Source organism: Sciurus carolinensis, chromosome 17 (assembly GCF_902686445.1).
Source record: "Sciurus carolinensis chromosome 17, mSciCar1.2, whole genome shotgun sequence".
NCBI lineage: Eukaryota > Metazoa > Chordata > Mammalia > Rodentia > Sciuridae > Sciurus > Sciurus carolinensis.
In genome coordinates this window covers 2,264,551-2,288,810 of record NC_062229.1, presented here as the reverse complement: position 1 = coordinate 2,288,810, position 24,260 = coordinate 2,264,551, and the positions used below count along the sequence as shown (strand labels likewise).

The 24,260-nt window shown below is 58.5% G+C and overlaps 1 protein-coding gene across 1 annotated transcript; it reads left to right on the top strand.

The window, feature by feature from the left end:
* The first annotated feature begins 288 nt into the window (after window positions 1-288).
* Map2k2 (mitogen-activated protein kinase kinase 2) lies at window positions 289-23,568 on the top strand. Its single transcript, XM_047532576.1, has 11 exons — window positions 289-686; window positions 4,997-5,207; window positions 8,968-9,114; window positions 14,848-14,925; window positions 16,024-16,075; window positions 16,161-16,285; window positions 16,773-16,986; window positions 18,607-18,671; window positions 19,509-19,570; window positions 20,517-20,562; window positions 22,204-23,568. Exons 1-11 carry the CDS (start codon window positions 595-597, stop codon window positions 22,312-22,314), a joined length of 1,203 nt encoding a protein of 400 aa, XP_047388532.1. The 5' UTR covers window positions 289-594; the 3' UTR covers window positions 22,315-23,568.
* The last annotated feature ends 692 nt before the right edge of the window (window positions 23,569-24,260 follow it).

The window sequence follows — 24,260 nt, the reverse complement described above, 5'->3', positions numbered from 1 at the left end:
CTGGATAGGTGGCCCACTAGACTCAGGATTGCTGGCTCACTTGGTCCCTGCCCGGGACAGCCTCAGCTCCCCCAGCCCAGCTGTGCACGCCCATCACTCCCCACCTCGGCTTCCCTTTTGCCCCTCGCCCCACGCCCCACGCCCCACGCCTCAGGAGCATGCGCACCAGCGCCGTAGGAGGCGAGCGAGTGCGCACGCTCCGGAAACCGCCTGGAGTCGGTCTCCGCCCCTCTCCCCTGCGGGAGGCGGGCTCGAGCTGCTGCGCACGCGCCGCGGCTGGGGGCGGGACCCGCGCGGCGCTCGCTCTCGCGAGAGGCCGGCGCGCGAGCCCGTGGCCTTCCCCTCCCCTCTTTCGGCCTCCCGGGTCCCGCTGCAGCGTCAGCCTGCTTGGGGCCTCGGTGGCGGCGGCCCCCTCGCCTCAGCCCCGTCACCCTAGGCGCCCCCTGCCCGGGTCCCCCGCTCCGCCTGCCCCGCCGCCCGGCGCCGGCCTAGGCCGCGGCCGCAGCCCCCGACTCGCGTCGGCGCCGCCCGCTCGCGGCCCGCCCCCTATGGGCCCCGGCTGAGGCGCCGCCGCCGCCGGCCCGCGGAGCCCCGATGCTGGCCCGGAGGAAGCCGGTGCTGCCGGCGCTCACCATCAACCCCGCCATCGCCGAGGGCCCGTCCCCCACCAGCGAGGGCGCCTCCGAGTGAGTGGCAGGGATCGGCCGGAGACTCGGGGACTGGCGGGGGTGGGGTCCCCGGGAGGAGGGGTCAGGGAGGGGGTACCCGGGAGGAGCGGTCAGGGAGGGGGTCCTGGGGAGGAAGGGTCAGGGAGGAGGTTCCGGGAGGAGGGGTTATGGAGAGGGTCCGGGGAGGGAAGACCAGGGAGGGAGTCCCGGGATTAGAGGTCAGGGAGGGGGTCCTGGGGAGGAGAGGTCAGGGAGGGGGTCCCCAGGAGGAGAGGTCAGGGAGGGGGTCCTCAGGAGGGGAGGCCAGGGAGGAGGTCCCGGGAGGAGGGGTCATGGAGGGGGTCCTGGGGAGGAAGGGTCAGGGAGGAGGCTCCGGGAGGAGAGGTCAGGGAGGGGGTCCCCAGGAAGAGAGGTCAGGGAGGGGGTCCCAGGAGGAGAGGTCAGGGAGGGGGTCCCCAGGAGGAGAGGTCAGGGAGGGGGTCCCGGGAGGAGAGGTCAGGGAAGGGGTCCCGGGAGGAGAGGTCAGGGAGGGGTTCCCAGGAGGAGAGCTCAGGGAGGGGGTCCCCGGGAGGAGGGGATCAGGGAGGGGGTCCCCCAGGAGAGCACTGTGTGGGATTCCTATGAAGAAAGCAGGAGGTGGGGGTTCCTGGGAGGAGAGGTTGTGGTGGGGATCTCTGATGAATTATTGACATTATACCCTTATGGGAAGAGACAGGGTGAGAGACCCCCGAGTAGCAAAACTGGGGTAATAGGTGGTCCCTAGATAGTAAAATCAGAGCATTTTCAGAGAACAGAATGGGGTGAGTGGTTCCAGACAGTGAATTGGGCCCAGAGGTTTCTCTAGGACAGTCAGGGTGGTTGGGATGCCTAAGTGACAAGACCGGGTCCTGAGAGGACAGGATGGATGAGGGAAAGGGAAAGGTAGTGGGACGTCCCAAGTGGTGCAATAAAAGGGGAACCCTGAGAGGTCTGGATGGGGGGATCTAAGGGATTGGGGAAGGGTTCCTGAGACCAAGAACGTAATAAAAGATCTTGCTAGTTGGAGTGGGGGAGACCCCTGAAGCTGTGAGGGTGAGGGTGTCCCCAGGAGGTAAAGGGGCTAGAACCAGGAATTGGGGGGCATTCAGAGGCAGGGACCCCAGAAAGTAGGTTCTGAAACAGATTGGGATAGTCTAGGGGAGGCGGTAAGAAGGCCTGGAGGGTGACAGGTTTCCAGGGCTTCAGAGAAGTCAGGGGTGATGGGGGTACTCCACCTGCTCTGCTGCGGAACCGTGTCCTGTGAGGATGAGATGGAACTCGGTGTGTTGGGGGTGCACACTTTGAAGGTCATGCCACGATGACCTCTTCATTCCTGTTTCCCTCAGGGGCAGGACGTCTCGTGTGTCCCCATGAGGACAGAGTGGGATGAGTGTATGATGTGTTTCCTGGTCTTGCCACTCAACCTGGACAAGGGTGGGGATTCCATGTACATGTTAGTTAACACCATCACAGCCAGACATGAGGACATTTAAAAATCCACCCCTGTCCTTCTCTTCACGTGGTTTCTGGGGTTCATCCTTTGAAGGATTCCCCAGTGGGGGAAGCTGACCTGAAGTTCCAGACTTTTTTATTTTTTATTTTTTTTATTTGTCGATGAACCTTTATTTTTATTTATTTGTATGCGGTGCTGAGAGTTGAACCCAGTGCCTCTCACATGCTAGGCAAGAGCTCTACCACTGAGCCGCAACCCTGGCCCTCCAGACTTGATTTTTACTTACATGTGCACATACCCCAGTTGAGTTCCGTTATATTTAAGGTGGACTACTCACTGGATCCAGGGCGCATCACAGATGTCACAGGGCAGGGCTCCAGGCTTTCGGGAGTCTGGCCCAGACCTGCCTTTTCAGTCCCACAGCAAGTAAGCAGGCTCAGCGGTTGGTGTTCACTTCTTTGCCCTCTCTCTGCTTATGATCATTATCTTGCCATTTCGCCTTCCGGGTGATTGTTTAACAGGTGCACAGTAAGTTCATGCTTAGGCACCTGGTCCAGGCTCTGGGGCCTCCTTGTGTGGTGTTGTGACCTTATGTACTTACCCACTGGAGCCTGTTCCTCCTGCCTGCACTGGGACTCCATGAGCCCTTCCTCCTGATTCTTTGTTGGTTTTTAGTGGTACTGGGGTTTGAACCAGGTGATGGTTTACCCCTAATCTATATCCCCAGCCCTTTTACCATTTAATTTCAAAACAGCGTCTTTTGAGTTGCCCAGGCTGGCCTAGCTGGTCATCCTCTTGCCCCAGCTTCTGAAGCCCCTGGGATTATAGGTGTGTGCCACTGCACCTAGTCTACCTCCCTGGTTTTGATGAGAACGAAGTGCGGTATCTACAGCCCTCGGAAGAGTGTCTGGCCCCTGCCTTCCTTCAGGCTTTTTGTAGTCCCAGCTCAGGCATCATTGCCAAGTGGCAGGTCACCTGCATTCTGATCTGTGTGTTCTTGCTCATACCTTAGAGACAGAAACTGGGCACGGTGGTACATGTTTATAATCCTAGTGCCTTAGGAGGCTGAGGCAGGAGGATTTTAAGTTTGAGATCAGCCTCAGCAATTTATCAAGATCCTGTCCTAAAATAAAATCAAAAAAGGGCTGGGAATGTAGCTCAGTGGTAGAGCACTCCTAGTGCAGTATCTAGTACTACAAAAGTATTTTTTACAAAGTTATAGGTCAATATTGGACTGTCAGGATAGGCAGGTTCCTGATAGAACATCCAGTTTCCCCTTGTCTGCTGCTGGAACCCTCTCAAGGGCTGTGCACCTTAACACCTTCTCAAGCTGGTGGCTGCGCACTGCTGGACATGGCCAGTCTCCTGTAGAGACCTTCACTTGGCGCTGTGCCGTCTGACGCAGTCACCCCTGGCTGCAGTCAGCCCGACAGTGGTGCATCCAGGTTCAGAGAGCTGTGAGCATGTTGTGTACATTCTAGACTTCAGACTTCATACCAAAAAGTGGACGTTCAGTAATGCCCTTGTGTCAAGTACACATTGACACTGGTGCTTCTGCCGGGCTGTGTGTGGTGTCAGGAGGAGGCCCACCTGATTCCCACTTAGAATACATGTCCTCGAAATCTTTATTCTCGTGTTTTGAGGGCTAGGGCAGTACCCAGAGCCATGCTCCTGTTAGGCCAGCACTCTGCCCGAGGAGATTTTAAATTGCATACGTGGCTTCCCTCCTGCCTCTGTTGGACAGAGTTGGGGTCTTGTGGTCATTGAACTAAAATTTACCCATTATGGGGAGCTGATTTTTGTCCCACGATCAGGTTGAAAGTCAAGGCATTCATAAAAACAGCTTGTCAGATTCTCCCTTGAAACTTCCTTGTGCTCAGTAGACAGTAGAGATGGTCCGTTCTTTTTCTTTTTTGGTACGGGGGATTGAACTCAGGGGCACTTGGCCACTGAGCTGCTTCCCCAATCTTATTTTATATTTTATTTAGAGACGGGGCGTTCTCACTGAGTTTCTTAGCACCTCACCATTGCTGAGGCTGGCTTTGAACTAGTGATACTCCTGCCTCAGCCTCCTGAGCCACTGGAATGGCAGGTGTGGCTACCACGCCCGGCCGTGGTGGGTTAAGGAGTGTTGAGGAGCCACATGTAAATGCACGCAGCCTCTAGTAAGGGAACAGGTGCTGATGCCCGGATGCCCAGGCAGTGTCTGCACCCTCCTCCTCCCCTGCAAGTGCTCGTCTTTAATTCTTGCAAATTAGAAGAATATATGGGGCGGGTTCAGTGATTCATACCTGTCATCCATCGGGAGACTGAAGATCACCTGTTCAAGGTCAGCCTGGGCAACTGAGTGAGACTCTGTCTCAAAATAAAAACTAAAAAGGGTTGGGGTGTAGCTCAGTGGTGGAGCCCCTGGTTCACGCTCCAGACACGCAGAATAAGTCAGTAAACGAACAGCCGCCCCTTGGCTCTGGTGCCCTCCTGTGAAGCCGCTCAGAACACTTGCTCCTCCGCCCCTGGCAGAGACTGGCGTCCTGACCAGAGCTGTTGCACACCTGACTCCCAGTTCCTTCATTTTCTGGTGTGGTCTGCAGGCCTCTGGGTCCCTTGAGCTGCAGCCCGTCCCCAGGGTTTCCTGAAATGTGTAAACCAGGGTCTGGCCTTCAGTTCCAGTCACCATGTGCTGGTGATGGGGGTGTATCCCTGTGTCTCCTTGCTGGAGGGTGAGCCCCTGGGATCTGGCATCAGGCCCTCGTCCCTTTGGTTCCCTCTGACCTGTCACCTGGCTGCTCTTACAGCTGGGGGCGTCATCTTGCCACCTCTGGACTTGCCCCTGCTGATCGTGTGTTGGACCCCACAGGGCGAACCTGGTGGACCTGCAGAAAAAGCTGGAGGAGCTGGAGCTGGACGAGCAGCAGAAGAAGCGGTTGGAGGCCTTCCTCACCCAGAAGGCCAAAGCCGGCGAGCTCAAGGACGACGACTTCCAGAGGCTCTCAGAGCTGGGGGCCGGCAATGGCGGCGTGGTCACCAAGGTCCAGCACAGGCCGTCCGGCCTCATCATGGCCAGAAAGGTGAGCAGGTACTGGGATGGGGCCTTTGCTGTCCGGCTGCCTCCCCAGGGACCCCGAGTGTGAGGAGCCCACTTGTATTCGGGACGCAGGTGCTGCCGCTCACCTCTCCTGGGTTAGCTGACCTCTGCCTTCTGGAGGTTGTAATTCAGGTCCTGGGGCTGGGGTGTGGCTCAGTGGTAGAGCACTTGTGTAGCACGTGCTAGGGCCTGGGTCCCATCCCCAGCACATAGAAAAATCAGAAAACAGTTTCCTAAAAGCCCTCTGGGCTGTGCACAGCCAGGTCCAGAAGTATGTCAAGCAGAGTGTTCAGGAATGTCCGTGTACTGGTCAGAGGTCTCCAGAGAAGCAGAATCGATAACCTGTGCGTGCACGCGTGTGTACATGTAGAAATTTATTTTTGAGATCCGAGGGATGGAACCCAGGGCCTTGCACACGCTAGATAAGCACTTCACTCCACGGCTGAGCCACGCCCCAGCCCGAGGGGGCATATTCTAAGGAGTTGTTTAACATGATTGTGGCATTTTAGTCTGAAATGTCAGGGCAGAGCAGCACACTTGAGGTTCCAGCTGGAGTGTGAAGGCTGCCTGGAGGCCTCCTGCCCTCTTCCTGGGGCCCCTCAGCGTTTCCTCTTGAGACCTTCAGCTGATCGAATGTGGCCCCCCACACCTCAGAGGGTCACCTACTTACTTAAGAACCTACAAATTTAACTGCTCCCCACCTTTCCAGCAATGTCAAGACTGGCATTTGATCAAAATCTGGGTTCCCAGGCTAGGGGACACATAAAGTTGAGTGTCACCCCCCTTGTGGGATTCCATACACCCTGATGCTGACAGCACCACCTGCTCGCTCATCCTGGGCTCTGGTGCTACAGCAGCCTCTCTGGAGTCCCTGGGAAGTGTCTGGAGTTGAGCCCAGGAGGGCATGACCACTTGGGGATAGAAGCTCCTCACAAGGGACCCTGTGGACAGACTTCTGCTCCTCCAACACGTGTCCCACGTGGAGAGCTCGCTCTTCTGGAGACCTGTCATGCTGCAGTCACTGCCACTGCCCAGGTGTGGGCTTCAGGGTCCCTATACAGTGGCTTTTCCAGGCCTCTGGGGATTTAGCTGTGCAGCTTGCTCATTTTTATTTTCATTTATTTATTTAGGTACTGAGATTTTAACCCAGGGGCATTTTACCATAGAGCCACATCTCCAGCCCTTTTTATTTTTTAATTTTGAGGTGGGGTCTTACTAAGTTGCTTAGGCCTCACTAAGTTATTGAGGCTGGCCTTGAACTTGCAAATGTCCTGCCTCAGCCTCTTGAGTCACTGGAATTATAGGTATACGCCACCACACCTGGCTGTGGCTTCCAGAGCACCTCCCTGCACCCTTGCAATCCACAGCCAAGGACTTCCTTTTCTGTTCCCTGTCTACTGGCAGTCTTTTCAGAATCAGAGTGGCCCTGGAAATCTCGAGCCTGTCTGGCCTATAGCACTAATGTGAGATTCAGAAGGCAGTAGGGACCCTGAGGACAGTGCTTGTCAAAGCAAGGGCTCTCAGGCCAGTCAAGGGGTCTTCTGTGTGTCCCTCATGCCAGGTAGTAAATGTGAACCAGGACCTGCATGTCTGCCATGCAGCACCGCAGCTGAAATGCTCAGATGAAACGGAGTCAGCGCCTTGACAGGCCTCCCAGAGCAGACCACCTGTGGACGCAGGGCAGACCTGGCCTGGGGGAGCCTGCTCTGCAGCTAGCATCCCCTGGTCTGTTTGTTTCCCAACCAGTGCAACAGCCAGAAAAGCTGCAAAGTCTGATCTGGGAAGCCCAGGAAAGCCTCCCTTGGTTTCTGTAGTCATGCTTGTTTATCACCCTTGTAAGTGTGAGCAGACGCTGGTCATCTGCTCCCCAATGCATCCTGGAATTTTGGAGCAACCTACTGACCTCCTGGGGTGGCCACATTGCAAGCTGCCTCCTGGCAACCCAGGGCCAGAACTGCACTCTGCAGGCGAAGTCAGGTGGAAAAGAAGCAGCAGAGGGGCTGGGTGGGCATTAGCTTTGGGGGAAACCTGGATCATAACCCTGGTCCTCAAGGTCACAGGGAGCATGCTCTACACACTCCTTGGGTTCAGGGCACTGTCAGACTTGACCCAGCACCTTGTGCTTCTCGTGCCTTGGTGTCCTCCCACAGGAAGCCACTTGTCCCCAGTTCTTCATTTTGGTGGCTCCTAAACGCGATTTCCTTTGAGCCTCAGCCCAGTGTCACCTTGCCACCATTCCCTGAGCACTCATTAACTGCCTGCCAGGTCTCCTGATGACATTTCTGCCCTGGTGTTATGCTTCTCTCTCCCCTCCAGACCAAGGCTCAAGCAGGGACTTTTCTTTTGACTACTGGCATCCATAGTGACTCTGCAAATGTTTGCCAAGTTGATAGCAGTGTTTTCAGAGGTGCAAATCTGGTCTTGCCTCTGGCAGATGAGGGGACTCAGTCTTTGACTCGTCCCCAAGCTGACCAGGTCTGAGGTTCTGAGCAGCCAGGACACTGACTGGCCGTGGGCTCGAGCTCCCTGTGGGTAGGTAGTTGGGGTTGCTCCTGGCCTTTGACGTCTTTTCTGCATCTCTTGGGAAGATCCCCTGACTTCCTGCCTTTGGAAATGTTTTTGAATTTGATGATAGTTTCCGCTTGTCTATAGGAGCTGCAGTGGAGGGAGTGCTAGCTCCCTGGGCCTCAGTGTGGTGTCCCAGCCAGGAGGAAGGAGGACTCGGAATGTGCCCACCCCTCTCTGAGGAGACAGGCACAGTGACCACCCCCTCTGTGTACTTGTTCCGGGTGGGAGTCCCAGAAGGCTGGCCCCTGGCCCAGGGGTGATCTGTGGCAGGGGCTCTTCCTAACAGCCCTGTTTTCCCCAGGTGGAAAGTCTTTGTTCTGTGGGGCTTTTTGTAACAGCTTGAGTGGCAGTCCACAGACTGCACAGTGGCACCTTTTTTTTTTTTTTTTTTTTTTTAAACATATCATTCAGTGATTTCTTTTTTAATATATTCAGCGTTGCACATTTATTACCACAATCAGTTTGAGAACATCTTTATACTCTAAAAAGGTACCCGTCCCTGAGAGCAGTCACCCTCACCAGCCCCGAACTCATGTCAACCCTCCTCCCCAGGGTTAACTGTCTCTACAGGTAATCCATTCTCATTCCCCTGGATGTTCGTTGTAAAAACAGCTTGGTTGATAAGCAGTTCACATACCTCACAACTCACCCATTTAAAGTACTCGGTTGACTAGACACAGCATATTCACAGAGTTGTTTGGCTTTCACTGCATTTAATTCTAGAACATTCTCATAACCCACAAAGAAATCCTGTACCATTAAGCCAACACACTCTCTCCCTGCACCCATGAGTTCACCTCTGGACTCCTCTGTCCTGGACACTTCCTGTCAGTGGAGTCACACACTATGTCCCTGTGTGTCTGGTTCTCACTGAGCATGAGGTCCTTGAGGTTCATCCACGCTGCAGCTGTATCATCTCGTTCCTGCTCGTGGCTGAGAGACCCTCCCGAGAATGGATGGGGCGTGCTGTGTCAGTGGACACGTGGCAGTTCCCCTCTGGCTGCTGGGAACACTGGTGCACATTTCTGGTCCCAGTTGTGTGGCTGATCACTTCTCTTGGGCAGACTCCTGGGAGGAGTTGGTTCTGAGTGCTCTGGTGAGCTCCAGGGCCAAGGCCCTAGTCTCCCCGCCCTGCAGTTCCAGTGCCCCTTGGTGACCTGCCCTCCTCCTTGCAGCTAATCCACCTGGAGATCAAGCCAGCCATCCGGAACCAGATCATCCGTGAGCTCCAGGTCCTGCACGAGTGCAACTCTCCGTACATCGTGGGCTTCTATGGTGCCTTCTACAGCGATGGGGAGATCAGCATCTGCATGGAGCACATGGTGAGTGCCCAGGCCGCTCTGGGCCCTCCGAGCCCCTGTCCTCAGAGGTAGCAGCTCAGCAGCTTCAGAGGACCTTCAGTGTCGCTGGAGCCTGCTCGTGTGATCGTGCGTTTCTTCCTGTTTCTCAGTGACACCCCCTTCTCAGTTGTGCTTCCCACTGGAGGGTGGGGATGTGGCTCCCTGGCAGCCTAGTGAGAGCCACCTCTCTTTCTGCCCGGGCCTGGTGTTCCCAGTGTGCGTGGACCTGTGTGGTCCTTGTTGCTGGTTCTGTGGCAGACACACGGGGCTGCTCCTGTGCACTGCCCCATCTAGAGTAAAGCGGCGGGCAGTGTCAGCGAGCACCGCAGGGTGAGTTCCGCAGTGGTCGCTGGGCCCAAGGGTGTGTGTGGAAGAAAGTGATGGCCATTTCCATGTGGCAGTTTGCTGCTTCTGCTGAGGGAGCATGGCAACCTGAGCTGCCACCACCCAACCCAGAGCTGGCTCCCAGTCCTGGTGGGGCTTAGGCACCTGTTTTTCTCCAAACCACCACAATTGGTGCCCATGTGGCCCCTAGTTCAGATTCTCTAGTTTTGAAGCTTAGAAGTGGGTGGGGTCAAGTGTGACAAAAGCAGAAGTGGTCAGAGCTGTGGCGCCTGGGAGGAAACGGCCCCCTCTCGGCTTCAGGTGCCAGGCTGCCTGCTGCAGGGCTCCCCTTGCAGAACCAGGGCTCATGGCTGTTTCACGTCCATTGGTGGTGCCTTGCAAGCACGCCATCCCCTGTGACAGTTTTGTTACAATGGCAGGAAGTGGATTTGAGCAAGAGCCCCACTCAGTTGTGGGGTCCAAGCTAGGCCGTGCACATGGGAGCCCTTCCTCACCTTGAAGAAGAGTCACACCCGGCCTGCCCGCCTTGCAAAGCCCTGGTACAGGGAAGCCAGCGGGCAGAGGGATGAGAGAGCACCCCAGTGTGTGGTGCCCTCCTCCCTGCTTCTTCCCTAACTGGGGTGTGGTTCCTGAGGCCCCCTGCTTACCCTGTGGGAAGGAAGGAGCTTCATCTCCTGTCCCCCCTTTACGATGGGTGCTTAGCACAGTGGTCCAGTGTAACCAGCACTGCAGCCAGGCACCAAGCAGCTCCTGCTGCAAGAGGGGAGCTCCCAGCCCTCCTCTGCTCTATGGACCTGTCCTTTGCTGTGATGGCACGCGTGCAGGAGTGGGAGATGGTGTGTTCAGCGTGTGCATGGGCACTCTTGGGTGGCCCTCAGCCCATGCCTTCTGCAGGCAGGGCTTATGTTAAAAACAAAAGCTGGGCATGGTGGTGCATGTCTGTAATCCGAGACTTCGAGGCTGAGGATCTCAAGTCCAAGGCCATTCTCAGCAATTTTGCAAGACCGTTAGCAACTTAGGGAGACCCCTTCCTTAAAAGAAATTTTTTTTAAAGGTCTGAGTGTAGCTCAGTGGTAGAGCACCCCTGGGTTTGATCCTCGGCACCAAAAAGAGGCAGGACAAAGGGTGGGGATGTTTTTTCTTTTTCTGGTACCAGGGATTGAATCCAGGGATTAAATCCAGGGACGCTTAACCACTGAGCCACATCCCCAGCCCTTATTTGTATTTTATTTTGAGACAGGGTCTCGCTGAGCCGCTGAGGTGCTCTCTGAGTCGCTGAGGCTGACTTTGAATTCACAATCTTCTCGCCTCAGCCTCCTGAGCTCTAGGGTGTGGATTCTGAAGTGGGAGTGAGTCTCCTCGAGTCCCTGGGAGGAAGGCTGTGGCCGAGCACAGTGGTCTTGGACGTGCACTCTACTCTCACTGCAAGACTCTGGACAGGCTGGCAGCTCTCTGTGGGCAGTCAGGGGAGGTGGTGGTGCCTGCTGGGCAAGCATGAACAGGCTCATCCTCAGAAGCACCCAGTGCTGCCGGAGCGTCGAGCAGAGGACAGCACGTCCTTGCCCTGTGGCCAGCGTCCTGTGTTTCTTCGTCCTCTTTATTATCAGTGCTTACAGTTGTATGGCAGCCTGCCTAGTTGGTGCCTGTCTTAGCCTGTTTTCAGTTGCTGTAACAGAATGTCACAGACAGGTAGTTTACTCAGGAAAGAGGCTTATTGGGTCAGGGTTCTAAAATTTGGGAAGTCCGAGAGCGCAACCAGTATCTGCACATACGCAGTCATAGCTGGGGAGATGGAGCTGACAGGTGTTCTAGAGGCTGCCGGTCTGGCAGAGTCCAGCTTGTAAGAAGAGGCCCTGGGCATGGGGTCGTGTCATTGTGACCATGATGGTCTTATGTAACTGGTGACTGGCGTGTTGGTGTGCACGTCAGTGAACGGAGGAGTGTCGACTGTTACCGTGTGGGCTTTCTCTCACTGTAACCTCACTGCAGAGCAGAGGTTTATTGGCTCACCATCTTGCAGTTTCCTGTCCGTGATCAGTTGCTTCGGGCCTCTGGTGATAGCAGACCATGGTGGGAGCATCTGGCAGGGCAAGACCACCCATGGCCAAGAAGCAAGAGAGAAAAAGAGGAAGGACTGCAGTCTCACTGTCCCCTGCAGGCCACACCCCAGCAGCCAACCCTCTCAGCAGACTCGCCTCTTAAAGGCTCCGGCACCTCCCAACAGTGCCAAGCTGGGGACCAAACCCTTGACACGTGGGCCTTCAGGGGACACTCCAGGTCCAAACCACAGCATGTTGTGAGCAGCACAGCTCTGCTGCAGAAAGTTAGACCTCGCCTGCCAGCTCTCGTTGGGGACTCGACTCGGGATCAGCAGTGCTGGCTGCTCCTCTGCAACCTGAACCTGTTGAAAAACTCAGAACAGAACCCACCGAGCAGTGGGGCCAGGGGTCCAGAGTGGGCGGCAGCTGTGTGCTGACCACACAGCACCTCCCAGCATTCCTTGGGGTCTGGTCAACTCTGCTGAAGGACGCGCGCCCATGTTCTGTCGCGGTGAGAAGCCCGGGTGCACTGGGGAGCTGGCGGTGCTGCAGTAAGGCAGCGGGAGGCTTGCGATAGGACAGGCTGTTGCTTTAAGCTCTGTCTTTCCCATCGTGTATAGGCGTGTGTGTGCCTGCGTGTAAAGATGCAGAAGAGTGTCACACTTCAGGGGCGGAAGGTGGAACTGCCGGGCTCAGGGCAATTGCTGACTGCCTTTAATTTTTTACACTTGGAATTGAATCCAGCAGTGCTCTACCACTGAGCTACATTCCAGCCCTTTTAAGAAATCTTATTTTGAGACTGTCTCACTAAGTTGTCAAGGCTGCCCTTGAACCTGTGATCCTCTTGCCTTGGCCTCCCGAATCTCTGGGATTATAGACATGCAGCACCCCAGCCAGCATTACATTTGAATGTTTTTATAAGTGAAGCATATTCATCTGGGGATGTAGCTCAGTTGGTGGAGTGCTTGCCTCGGGTGCCCAAGCCCTGGGTTTAATCCCCAGCAGCACAAAAACAAAACAAAAAAATCCTGTATTACTGTTGAATAGCAATACATTTTCAGGAACGTTTGAAACACACAAAATAAAAGTGTCTGGGGCTGGGGATATAGCTCAGTTGGTAGAGTGCTTGCCTTACAACCACAAGACCCTGGGTTCAACCCCCAGCACTGCATCAATCAATCAATCAATCAATAAAAGTGTCTAATCACGTAGAGTGAGATTTGGGTCACAGAGGTCTGGGTGCAGTGTTTCCAGCACCCCATCCTTTCCTGTGGCTCAGGCAGATAACTTACCCTGAAAGGCTGTGGACACCCCAGCTGCAGGCTGGCGGCTCACTGGATTTGATCCTGCCCAGTGCACCCCGTGTTCCAGCCCCACCCTGAACCATGCCTGGGGACATTTTGGTTGTACCACTGGGGTCTCTCCTGGCACGGAGTGGGTGGAGGCCAGGATGCTGCTCAGCACCTGCAGTGCCCAAGACGCAAACTACAGTTTGATGGGCCCCAGTGTCCTCTGGGGAATGTGCTGGCAGCCCCCATCCACCCTGCCTGGTGGAGGGAGGGGTTTCATGCACACTGGGGAGATTCCTGGCCTGGTGCTGAACCCACTGACCCCCAGCTCCTCCAGCAGATGCTCAGTTTCTTCACCCCGCTCACACTTGTTTCAACTCTGAAGAGTTAAAGCAAAGAGTCGGGCACTTGCCAGGCCTGTCCTCCCAACTGCTTGGGAACTGAGGCAGGAGGGTGACCAGTTCATGGTCAGTCTCAGCCACTTGTGAGACCCTGGCTCAGAATTTTAAAACTGAAAAGAGCTGTTAGCAGGAATTTATTTTCCCTCTTAAGTACTATTTGTTTTTGTTTTGCCCTTTTAGTTCTTTTTACATCTATTGATAGAAACAAAAAACAAGAGCAAGGCACAGCAGCCACACCCGTACTCCCAGCTGCTCCCGGAGGCTGATGCAGGAGGGTCACAAGTTTGAGGCCAGCCTCAGCAACTTAGCTAGACCCTGACTCAAAATAAGATTTTAAAAAAGGGCTGGGGGTGCAGCTCAGTGGTGGAGGCCTGGGTTTAGTGCCCAGGACCTAAAAGGGAAAGATGAGGCAAGAAGAGCCGCGCGCTCTGCACGCGCTCAGCTGGTCGGCCAGGCGCGTTTCTGCAGCACTTCTGTGGACTCCTAGCTCTCAGGCCTGCGCCACACCTGTCCCTCCACCCAGGTGACCAGAGCTCCTTCATAGAGTCACTTATGGGTCTCAGAAGCTTCAGAGCATATAGGGTTTTGTGGCATCTTACAGTACAGTGGGGCAAAGGGGGGACCCAGCACCCCTGAGGCTGCCACCTCTCCTCTTGTTCCCCAATGACAGGACACACGTCCTGGGGACTAAGCCATCTTTGGGGTCCTAGAAAACAGGTTGGAGAAAATTCCAACTCCCAGACTTCCTATTTCAGTTCCCTCTGTGTGCAGCACGGAGTAGACTCCTGTCAGGGGGTCTGGCCGACAGTAGGAATTGGCAGTGTCACCACTGTGTGCCCAGTGCTGGCCTAATGGCGTGGCCCAGACTCCTCTCCCTCCCCAGCCACCTGGGGCAGCCCCTTAGTCCCTGGGCAGCTGTGAAAGACCCATAAAGTCTGTTCCCTTGTCTGTCCGTTGGGTTTGAGGCTACACCCAAATGCTGAAGGGAGACTAGCCAGGGTGAATTATCTGCAGGTCCTCAGCAGACGCCTGGCACAGTGGCGAATGGGGGAGTTTAGATGTCCCTGCCCTATGCTGGCCTTCCTGAGCACCTCTCCTGCGGGGCAGAGCTCTCGGGCGTCAGTTGGCCAAGGAAGCCCTTGGGTTTGTGTAGGGAAAGCCAGGTGGGGCTGTGGACCCTGGCCAGCCAGCCTCCCCTGATTTCTCCTGCCTCTCCAGTGTCACCCTCGGCCCACATGCCCCTGCCCCTATTACACCACACCCAGCGTGCTGGGCCAGAATAGGGACCAGAGGAGCTGGATTGTGGCCTGCATGAGTGGGTGTGGTGGCTGCTTGGATTCCAAGCCCAGCCGCTGCCGGGGATGCGCAGACGACCTGTGTGCTCCCAGGGCCAGCTCTGTCCCCAGCCGGGGTTTTGGTGAAAACTCAGCAGCAGGCCCTGTGGGCCTCTGGGAAGAGGCGAGGGTGTGGGGCACACACCAGTGTCTTGGGACACTCCTCCTCCCCTTCCAGCTGCGGGCGTGGCCCTGCGGCCCTGGAGACTGCAGCAGCAGGAATCCCTGCCCTTGACCGGAGGGTCCTGTTTGGCCCTGGCCTGGCCTCCCTTCCCGGCCGGCTCTTCAGCGCTGCTTCTCCACGCAGGATGGTGGCTCCCTGGACCAGGTGTTGAAGGAAGCCAAGCGGATTCCTGAGGAGATCCTGGGGAAGGTCAGCATTGCGGTGAGTCTCACCCCAGACCCAGGTGCATCTGCCCCCGGCCGGAGGCACTCATTCCCACGCCAGCCCCTTCCTCGTGGCCAGGGTCCAGGAACTGCCCAAAGCCATTGCCGGTGCTCATGGGCCCCTGAAGAGAATTGCCAACTCGGTCTCCACCAGCTGTGGGACTTTCACCCATCTGCTGGGTGAAGGTGACTTAAGATTTTCTGTCATCGTCCTTGTCCCTGCCCCTCCATCTCGGGTCCAGCTGAGGTCTCAGTTGAACAGCTCTGGGCAGAATGGCCACTGCCTGCCCTCCATCTTGTGGCAGGCAGACACCACTGGCCAGGGGACTCAGGTCGTGTTGGTCAGGAGCTGGTTGAAGGGGAGTTCCAGGGGTGGACATGAACCTGGGACCTTGCTCTCCCCTCACTGTCCAAAAATGCTCTGGGCAGCCAGGGGACAGAGAATGCTTTCCAGCTCCTGCCCGGCGGGTGGCAGAGCCCCAGGGTCTGGAGTCCTGCCGCTCCTGTGTGAGCTCAGCAGAGCGTGTGGCTTCCAGGAGCCTGCATCTTGTGTCCATGAAATGGCCTGAGGTGCACCTGCCCACACAGGTGGAGGGTGATAGGACGGCGGCCTGGCGCTCAGCGTTCCAGAAATGGAGCTGCTGTGGACACCATCGTTGACCGCTTCCTCTCGAGGAACCTGCCTTCCAGGGCGCGACCTGGCAAAACAGCCCACTGCTCCCTTGGCCTGTTCAGTTGCAGGGACTCCCTAGCACAGCCTGCAACCTGAGTACACTTGGGGGATGCCATGAGGCTGGTGGGGCCGAGCCTGGCTCTGGGACTGTGGGCTGCTACCTCTGCCTCTTGTGTGCCCAGCCCCTCCTCTTCCAAGTAGGGGGGACCAACATGCCTGTCACAGGTTGTGTGGGAACCAGCAGTTTGCACACACCCCACCACCAGCAGCCAGCCTCTTTGCTGGCCTCTACTCTTGCTCTAATCCTGAGAAGTTGAACGCAGCCTAGAACAGGGTTCCCTTGGCCTGTGCCAGACACTGGCTGAGGCCAGGGAAGCACCCTGCTGGCCCTGCCCTGCTCACCCAGTCCTGTGGCCCCTGCAGGTTCTCCGGGGCCTGGCGTACCTTCGAGAAAAGCATCAGATCATGCACCGAGGTAAGGAGGCCTGTGCCCTCCCCAGAGCCTGGCGGGCCACCACAGTGCCCAATGGCCCCTCATGCCTGACTGACCTTGTCCTCAGATGTGAAACCCTCCAATATCCTGGTCAACTCCAGAGGAGAGATCAAGCTGTGTGACTTCGGGGTGAGCGGACAGCTCATTGACTCCATGGCCAACTCCTTCGTGGGGACGCGGTCCTACATGTCTGTAAGTCCCTGCACAGTGTGTGCTCCCTGGCCGCCCTGCCTGACCCGTCCTGCGTGAAATCTGCACACCCTGGACTTCCTCTGCAGCGAAGTGCTGCTCACTTCCTGGGCAGGGCCTCTTCCTGGAAGTGCCTGCCTGAGGTAGTGACCATCCAGTCCTGGGCACTTCGTAGTTTCTGAACTGAGATTGGAGATGCCCAGGAGCTTGGGGATCCTGAGGAGCTAGCCTTGGCTTGCAGGGAGGGAGCGGTGCCTTTCCAGGGCCGTGACCCTCTGCCAGAACCTCCAAGTGATGTGGCTTCTGGGAGCCGCTTCTGCACCCTCTGTGCCCAAGGCCTCGGGCACAGCATGGCACGCACGCAGGGATGTGGCCCCATGTCTTCTTGTTGCGCTGGTCCTTAGCTGGGCAAGCAGGCTTGGTCCCCAGCAGGACCTGGCCTGCAGGTGCTGGCCCTCCCCACACCTCCTCCTGCCCTGTCTCTCCGCAGCCAGAGCGGTTGCAGGGCACACACTACTCGGTGCAGTCGGACATCTGGAGCATGGGCCTGTCCCTGGTGGAGCTGTCCATCGGAAGGTACCCCATCCCGCCGCCCGATGCCAAGGAGTTGGAGGCCATCTTCGGCAGGCCTGTGGTTGATGGTGCAGAAGGAGAGCCCCACAGCATCTCACCCCGGCCTCGACCCCCTGGGCGCCCCATCAGTGGTATGGCCTGAGCCTGCAACTTCTGGTGGGGGTTGACCATGCAGGCACTGCTGCTCCCGGGATGGCAGTGGCCTCCCTCTGGCCCCCTCGGTACCACCTGTCTCCCTGGATCGTGCCAGCGGGTCAGCAGTTCTTGCGTGGTGCTGGGGCTTCTGGGGACATTGCTAGAAACAGCAAGCGCCCCAGACGTGTCCGGGTCTCACACCTGTTGCTGCCAGCTGGAGGGGTGTGAGCCCAGCTCCCCAGCCAGGCCATCGCCTGGCTTCTCCAGCATTTTATCATGGGAACGACCAAATGTGCAGACAAGTGGCAAGAAACGCTCCCCTGGGCACCCACCACTAGTTCAGCAATGAACACGGGACTGTTCGGGCCAAGCCACCCGGAGCTCTGAACTCGAGAACTTGGCGCGGAACGTGCAGCATGCAGAAAGCACGTCAGGAGGGGAGCCAAAGGCGCCAGGCCCTGCAGGCGTGGGAACCGTCACCAGGACACTTCGCCCACTCTGGGGGAGAGTGCAGGGGAGGCCAGCCAGCAGCAGAGCCCGAGCAGCTCCTGGGGTCCTGGGGTTTGATCTTTTTAAGTCAGGTGACTAGAAGTGAGTTAGGTCAGAGCCTCAAGGACTGCGCCGTGGTTGAAGCGCTTCCACTTCACTCCTGCAGGTGCACAGCTCTGTCCTAGCACCCCACAAGGTCCTGCGGCCATCACCCTCCTTAGTTCCAGAGCATTCCATCACCTGAAAGGGAACAGCTCCCCTGTCCTCGCCCCAGCCCCTGGGCCCACAGATGCACATCCTGTCTGTGGACACTCCTGTCACTTGGTCACACACTGTCGTTGTGTATCTAGTTCTCACTGAGCACAAGGTCCTCAGGTCCATCCTTGCTCCTTTTGAAGGCTCAATAATATTCCATTCCATTCTAAATGAATATTGCGTTATGTTTAGCCACCACTGTGGCCGGGTGTGTGAGTGGGTGACAATTTTGATGGCACCCCCAAGCCCCATTCCCACCTGTCTGCTGCTGCAGACAGACCACATGGGTGTCTTAGTCTCATCCCGGGGGAGAGTTCACAGGTCTTTGTCCTCAGGCCTGGCCTGTACCCCTCTCGGCCCCACTTCCAGATGGCAGCCACCTGCCTGCCAGCACCTCCCCCAGCCCATGCCCTGGCCTACATGCCCATTTCAGGACAGGCAGGAGGCGAAAGTCCAGCTGCCGAACCCAGACCTGGCCAGCTGGGTCTCAGACAGGGGTCAGCCACCCCCTGCCAGCTTCCTGTTCCAAGCGGCATCTGGGACTTGTTGTTGTCACCATCGGCGGCTCCAAGCAAGGTCATTCTGCTGTCCTTACTCAGGGCGCGCCCCCTCCCCCGCCCAGCCTGGAGCCCAGGAGCTGTGGCTTTGGCACAGCCCAAGGCGCTGCCCGATGTGCAGCTCCCTGAGCCGGCCACTCCTCTGGCTGCTTCGTTCGGCTTGAATTTGCTGGAGACTCAAGAGAGCAGTCTCTTCAGGGAGCCAGGCCCTGAGCGCTGCCCTAAGCTGGCACGCCATGATGGCGCTCAGTGTCCCCCCCCACCCCCCCGGGCTTTCTCTGCCTGACTCACCCGTTTCTGTCCCCCACTGCGTAGGTCACGGGATGGACAGCCGGCCGGCCATGGCCATCTTCGAGCTGCTGGACTACATTGTCAATGAGGTGCGTGCTGGAGGCCTCTGTCGCTGGCTGGGCAGACCCAGGGACCTGCAGGGCGAGGGCATCTGGCGCAAGCCCACCACGCCTCTCCCGCCGCACAGGGCCCCCGCCTCACAGGGGTCTGAGTTCCTCCACGAAGATGAACTCAGAATCCCCGTCGCAGCCCCTTCCCTGCCTCTCAGGCCCTGTCCCCCGCAGCTCCTAGATTGAGCGTCCTGGTGTCAAGTGCTTGGGCTCCTAAGTGATACCCTTCCACAGAGAAAGGTCCCCTGCCGCCTCTGTCTGGGAAGGACGCCTGGCCCCGAGGACAGGCTGGCCCTGCAGCAGGGCTCTGGGGAATGGGCCACCCTCCCTTCCCCTTCTCTCTGAGCCCTTGGTGGCTCCTCACAGCTGCCCCAAAAGCAGAAAGTGCAGCTGTGTCCTACACAGATGAACAAGTGACCCCGGGGCTGGCAGTCGGGAGGGGCACAGCCTGAACCGGAACCCACCCGTTGACCAGGTCCTCGGGGTCCACTGGAGTCAGGGAAGGACTGCACTGGTCCCAGGTGCAGCGAGCACACCGCTCACCCCCACACTCCCAGGGCCATGTGCAGGCCAGACCCTCAGACTCCCGCAGTGCTCGTGCCCAAACCTGGGAGCAGCTGGCCCCGTGCAGTGCTGGGCCGGAGGCAGCGGCCTGGGCTTGGAGCCTGAGGAGCATGTGCTCCGGGAGGACACGCCGCCCTGCCTCTCCCAGTCATCCCCAGCCGGAGAGGGGATGGCACTCTGCTTCCCGTGAGGGCCAGGAGGGACGGGTGAGGGGCCCCCGCCAGCGGCTGACCGGCCCTCATCTCCCCACAGCCGCCTCCCAAGCTGCCCAGTGGTGTGTTCAGCCCACAGTTCCAGGAGTTCGTGCACAAATGGTGAGGACCGGGCGTCACTGTGGCAGCAGGCGGGAGGGTGCCCTCGGCCCCAGCCGTCGGCTCAGACGCGTCCTTTCTGCTCCTGGTTCTGTTGGTCCCAGGCCCATCTGTCAAGGGTCCTGAGCGGTCAGCAGCAGGACTTGGCAGACACTTAAACCCACCTAGAAAGCCAGGGTCCCTTTCTGGGATGTGGTTCGTACCTGCCATCCCAGTTACCCAAAAATGGAATATGAGCCTGGATGGGGGGCTCTTGGGCCATCTGTAGCTGCCACCTTGCTGTCACCTGGCAGGAAGAGGGAAGCGCCCACCCAGCAGGTTTTTCTTGGAGTCACCAACTCAGGTTCTCCTGTCCCTTACGGAACCAGCAGCGTCTGTGCTGGGGCCTCGGGCGAGCATCCTGGGGCCTGGGAAGCAGCCTCAGATGTGCCCTGGTGCTAGTCTGCCCCCGGCCCTTCGCACAGCCCTCCTGCGGCTGCAGGAGCCGCCCTGTGACTCTGAGTTGCTCAGAGTTGCTGTCCACAAACTGTTCTGTTTTAGTGAAGGAAAAAGTTCCATTTTGACACGGGCTCCACACTTGGCCTTTTATTAGAAATCCACCTGTAGTGGCCCAGGAGGCCGAGGGAGGGCGACTGCAAGTTCACGGCCGACCTCAGCAACTTAGCAAAACCTGTCGCCAAGGATAATCAGCTGGGGGCGTGGGGAATGGCACACAGCTGTGGTTGCTGCCAGACTGGCCCAGGCAGGGGGTTCCGGCTCCTCTCCCTTGCCTCCCCCTCAGGCCCTTGCGCTCCCTTCCCTGGGGGCATCTTGCTCTGGACACTTGAGGCAGTAATGAAGCTCCTTTTCTGGGCAGGGGCCAGGTGGCAGAGTAGCACTGAAGCCGAGTCCCAAGCCCCCTGGGCAGCCTCGCCACCAACTGACTGCCCTGTCTTGTGCCTGTCCCCAGCCTCATTAAGAACCCAGCAGAACGCGCAGATCTGAAGATGCTCATGGTGAGTGGCACCCTGGATCCTGGGCTGCCCGTGGAGGGGGGACTCGGTGGCCGGGTACGTGCGGGGGGGGCCCTGCTGTTGGCAGGAAAAGTCCACACTGGCCGGGCCGCGGGCCTGGGAGAGCACAGGGCGTTTTCCTAGAAGGGTGGCGCCAGGGTTCCTGGGCAGTGCCCACCTCAGGCACTGGGTGGCCACAGGCTGGGCCCTTTGTCCTGAGCAGCTCCCAGCTCCTGTGGCCCTGGGAGGTGCCCTGCCCTGTCCATGCGCCCTGAGCGAGTCCCACTGAGGTCTTGGGTGCTCTTTCACTCTCAAGGGCGTCCCTCTGAGACTTGGGACGCACACTCGGCGTGCAGGGCGCTCTGTGCTGACCAGAGCCTCCCTGAGCAGGCAGGAGGGCGTGGTGGCGGCCTGGAAACTCACACCTCGTTTTGCAACCAAGCTGTTGGCCAGAGCGCCCCTCCCCAGCAGGGCGGGAAGAGAGGCAGCCACCATGTCCCTCCCGCCCCTGCACACAAGCAGTCCTGACATCAGGCCTTCCCAACCACACCTACCACCGTGGTCTTAGCACGTCCCCAGCGTGGACAGCCCGGAAGGAGCCGTGGTTAGAGGCCAGGACGTTGGTTCTCAGCCTCACAGGTCCCCAGGTGGAAGTGGGCATTTTCGAAAATTGAGCCGTGCCCTTTGCTGGGTTCCCGCCTGTGGCGCCAGTGGGTCCTTCGGATCAGGCCGCACAGCCTGCCGCCACCTCACCGTACTCTCCCCTGCCCTGCGGCGCTTCACCTTGGGCCCTCGTACGCCCCTCTGGCCACAGCTCGCTGCTGCACCTCCTCCAGGACGGCCGTCAGTGTGTGTGGACTGGGCTGCGGTGGGCTAGCCCGCCTGGGGGAGGGGCTTCTCCAGCTGCTGCTCTGGAGACCCTGCACTCAGCCAGGTCTCGAGAGCATGACAAGCAACACCTGTGCATCCTGAGGTTCCGCAAGAAGGGCACTGATTTCAAACGGCCAAGCACCCTAGAAGTCAGCGGGGCGCCTGGTGGGGAGCGCTGGCTGCACGCGGAGGCCCGGCTCAGCCCGCTGACTCCTGCACCCACTTGTGCTCTAGGCTCCGTCGGGGGCATGAGTCCCGCATGATGCCCACTGGTAGGCCGCAAGTCCCTTCCTGCCTCAGCCCCTCAGCAGCACACCCTTGTCTCTAAGCCATGCGTCAGAGGCTCCAGAGCTTGGTGGCTGGTGGCTGCTGCTTGGACGTGTTTTGAGTCAGGGACTGTGTAGGGGGCCTTTGGCAGACAGGACCATTCCAAGATCAGATGTCCCCACCTGAGGTGGTCCTGTCCCCAGGGGACCCTGGGTGGCATCTTGGGACATCTGTGGTGTCCTGACTTGGAGCATCCCATAGGGACTGGGGACGCGGCTCACCTTGGGGGGCCCAGGACCCCCACCCCACAGGCAGCTCGGGCTGTGGAGCTGCTGTTTCCTGCCCTGCCCCAGCCACAGACGCGTCACTTCCGTGTTAACCTCCGCGTCACTTCCGCTCTGCTTGGGTCCCCTCCTGGCCTGTGTGTGGTCCTGGACGGGCACTGGCGCTCCCTGGGTGGCGTGCGCTGCTGCCCCGGGGCCAGCCTCACGGCCTCCTGCCTTCCAGGGCCACGCCTTCATCAAGCGCTCCGAGGCCGAGGAAGTGGATTTCGCCGGCTGGCTGTGCAGGACCCTGCGTCTGAACCAGCCCAGCACGCCCACGCGCACTGCCGTGTGATGGCCACCGGACGCCCGCGTCTGGCCGCCTGCCCACCCCCATCTGTGCCCGCCCTTGGGCCCCTCCTGCCCTGGGAACATCTGTGTCCTTGCGTCCCCTGGGTTGTCGCCTGGCCCGGGAGGGACACTGCTGCTGTCACCATCTAGGAACCTGCTTACTTAGTTTTAAAAGGAAACACAAAACAGGGAGAGGAAAAGCAAACGCTGCCCATGGCGCCTCCTTGCTGCGCGGGTCTTCTCGGTGTTGGTCTTGCTCACCCCAACTGGAGGCTGGCCTCGGAGGCTCTCCAGGCCTGAAGCCCCAGCGCCTGGGCACCCAGCCCGCCTCAGCATCTCACCTGGAGAAACCGCGCAGGCCAGGCCTCAGTAGAGCCGCTTCCTCCACCTCCCTCCCTGGCTGCTTCCGCCTCTTATCACACAGCCTGGACGGCAGGCAGCCTCTGCCTCCTCCCCAGCCCACCGCGGGGCCCTCCAGCCTCCCTCCCAGCACTGAGCTGACACAGCTCTGCAGAAAGGAAGTGCTGGGTTCCACGCTCTGTGGAGGAAGCCCAGCAGATGCAGCAGATAAGGCCGAGTCCCTGCCCTTGCAGCAGGCCCCACAGATGTGGCTGTCACCTGTACCTGTCCTGCGACTCACGAGCCAGTGCTGGGCGCATCTCTCCGCGGGCCCTCCAGCTGCTGGCCGTGGAAGTGGGTGAGACCTGCCCTGGGTCCCAGGTCTTCATATCTTCGGGCCCTCGTGGCCCCCGCGTGGCCCGAGGCCCGGCTTCCTGCCTTAAGGGCCACTCACCTCAGGCAGCCAAGGGAGAGGGCCCTTCTGGGCTGTCGGCACGGCCTGCTCTCAGCTCTCTGAAGCTGCCCCTCCACGCTTCTGAGGACTGGCACCACCAACGCTCACCGGCAGGCCCTGTGCTGCTGCAGAAGGCAGGAGCTCGTGGTCCTCCGGGAGCTCAGGACCGGGTGGCCCCTTTCTTCTCGGGACCCTTCCGGTCCTCTATTGGGTTTTTTCTGCACACACCAAAGAGATGAGTTGGTGCCTCATTCAGACAACTTTGCTGTTTCTGCCACTGGGTATTTTCTGCCCAGAATCTCACATGATTTAGGTTCTTGGGAGGCTGAAGCAGAAGGACTGCAAGTTTGGAGGCCATCTTGGACAACTCAGAGACCCTGTCTCAAAAAATAAAAAGGGCTGGGGACAGAGCTCAGTGGCAGAGCAGCCTGAACTCATCCCCAGCACTGCCAAGAGGAAGAGACCGTGGCCTTTCTTCTCCCGACACTTCCGAGCTGGCTTTCCGACCGGGCTGCCGCTGCAGGCTGCCTCTCCTTGCCCTCACCCCATGCCCCTGCACACACCCGGCCTTGGCCACCCTCTAATCTAAGCTGCCTAGGCCATGTGCCCCCAGTGCTGGTCACAGGTTTCTCTGGGCAGCCGGGTGGGCTCCTGGTTGTGTGGTTGGTTTGGGGCCTGAGTTGTGAGGTGGCTCTGCCAGCAGGCTGTGGTGCTGCCAGCTCGCTTCCCGTGGTCCGGAGGCTTTTAAAGTGCGGAGTTCCTGGTGGTTTTGAGGAGGGAATACAGTGGGCTGGTGTGGCTCAGTGGTTAGCTCCTGAGGCCCTGGGTTCCATCTCCAGGACAAAAAAAATATGAGTAGATAGGAAAGAAAAGATGACATGCTGACACCACTACCCCATGTGTGGGTGGCCCACGAATGGCCCTGGGACCCCCAAGCCCTTCCGAAACGTTCAGATCAGGTGGAGAGCGGGGCTCAACCTGTGTCTTGGGGGAAGACAGCTCGGAGCATGTGTCAGGTACTCCTCAGAGTCCCTCGCAGCAGCACCCAGAGGCCTGTGTGCCTGCCTGGCTGGTGCCTGCCCTCTGCCTTCACTGACTCCCCACATCACGCTGGACACCACCATCCACCTCAGAGGACCTGCCTGAGCTGCACTTAG

Excerpts from the sequence above, each read along its gene's own strand:
- Map2k2 (XM_047532576.1), top strand. The coding sequence starts at position 595 with ATGCTGGCCCGGAGGAAGCCGGTGCTGCCGGCGCTCACCATCAACCCC. Across the intron at positions 14,926-16,023 it reads TGGGGAAGGTCAGCATTGCG|GTTCTCCGGGGCCTGGCGTA; the intron begins GTGAGTCTCACC and ends TGGCCCCTGCAG. Across the intron at positions 16,076-16,160 it reads GCATCAGATCATGCACCGAG|ATGTGAAACCCTCCAATATC; the intron begins GTAAGGAGGCCT and ends CCTTGTCCTCAG.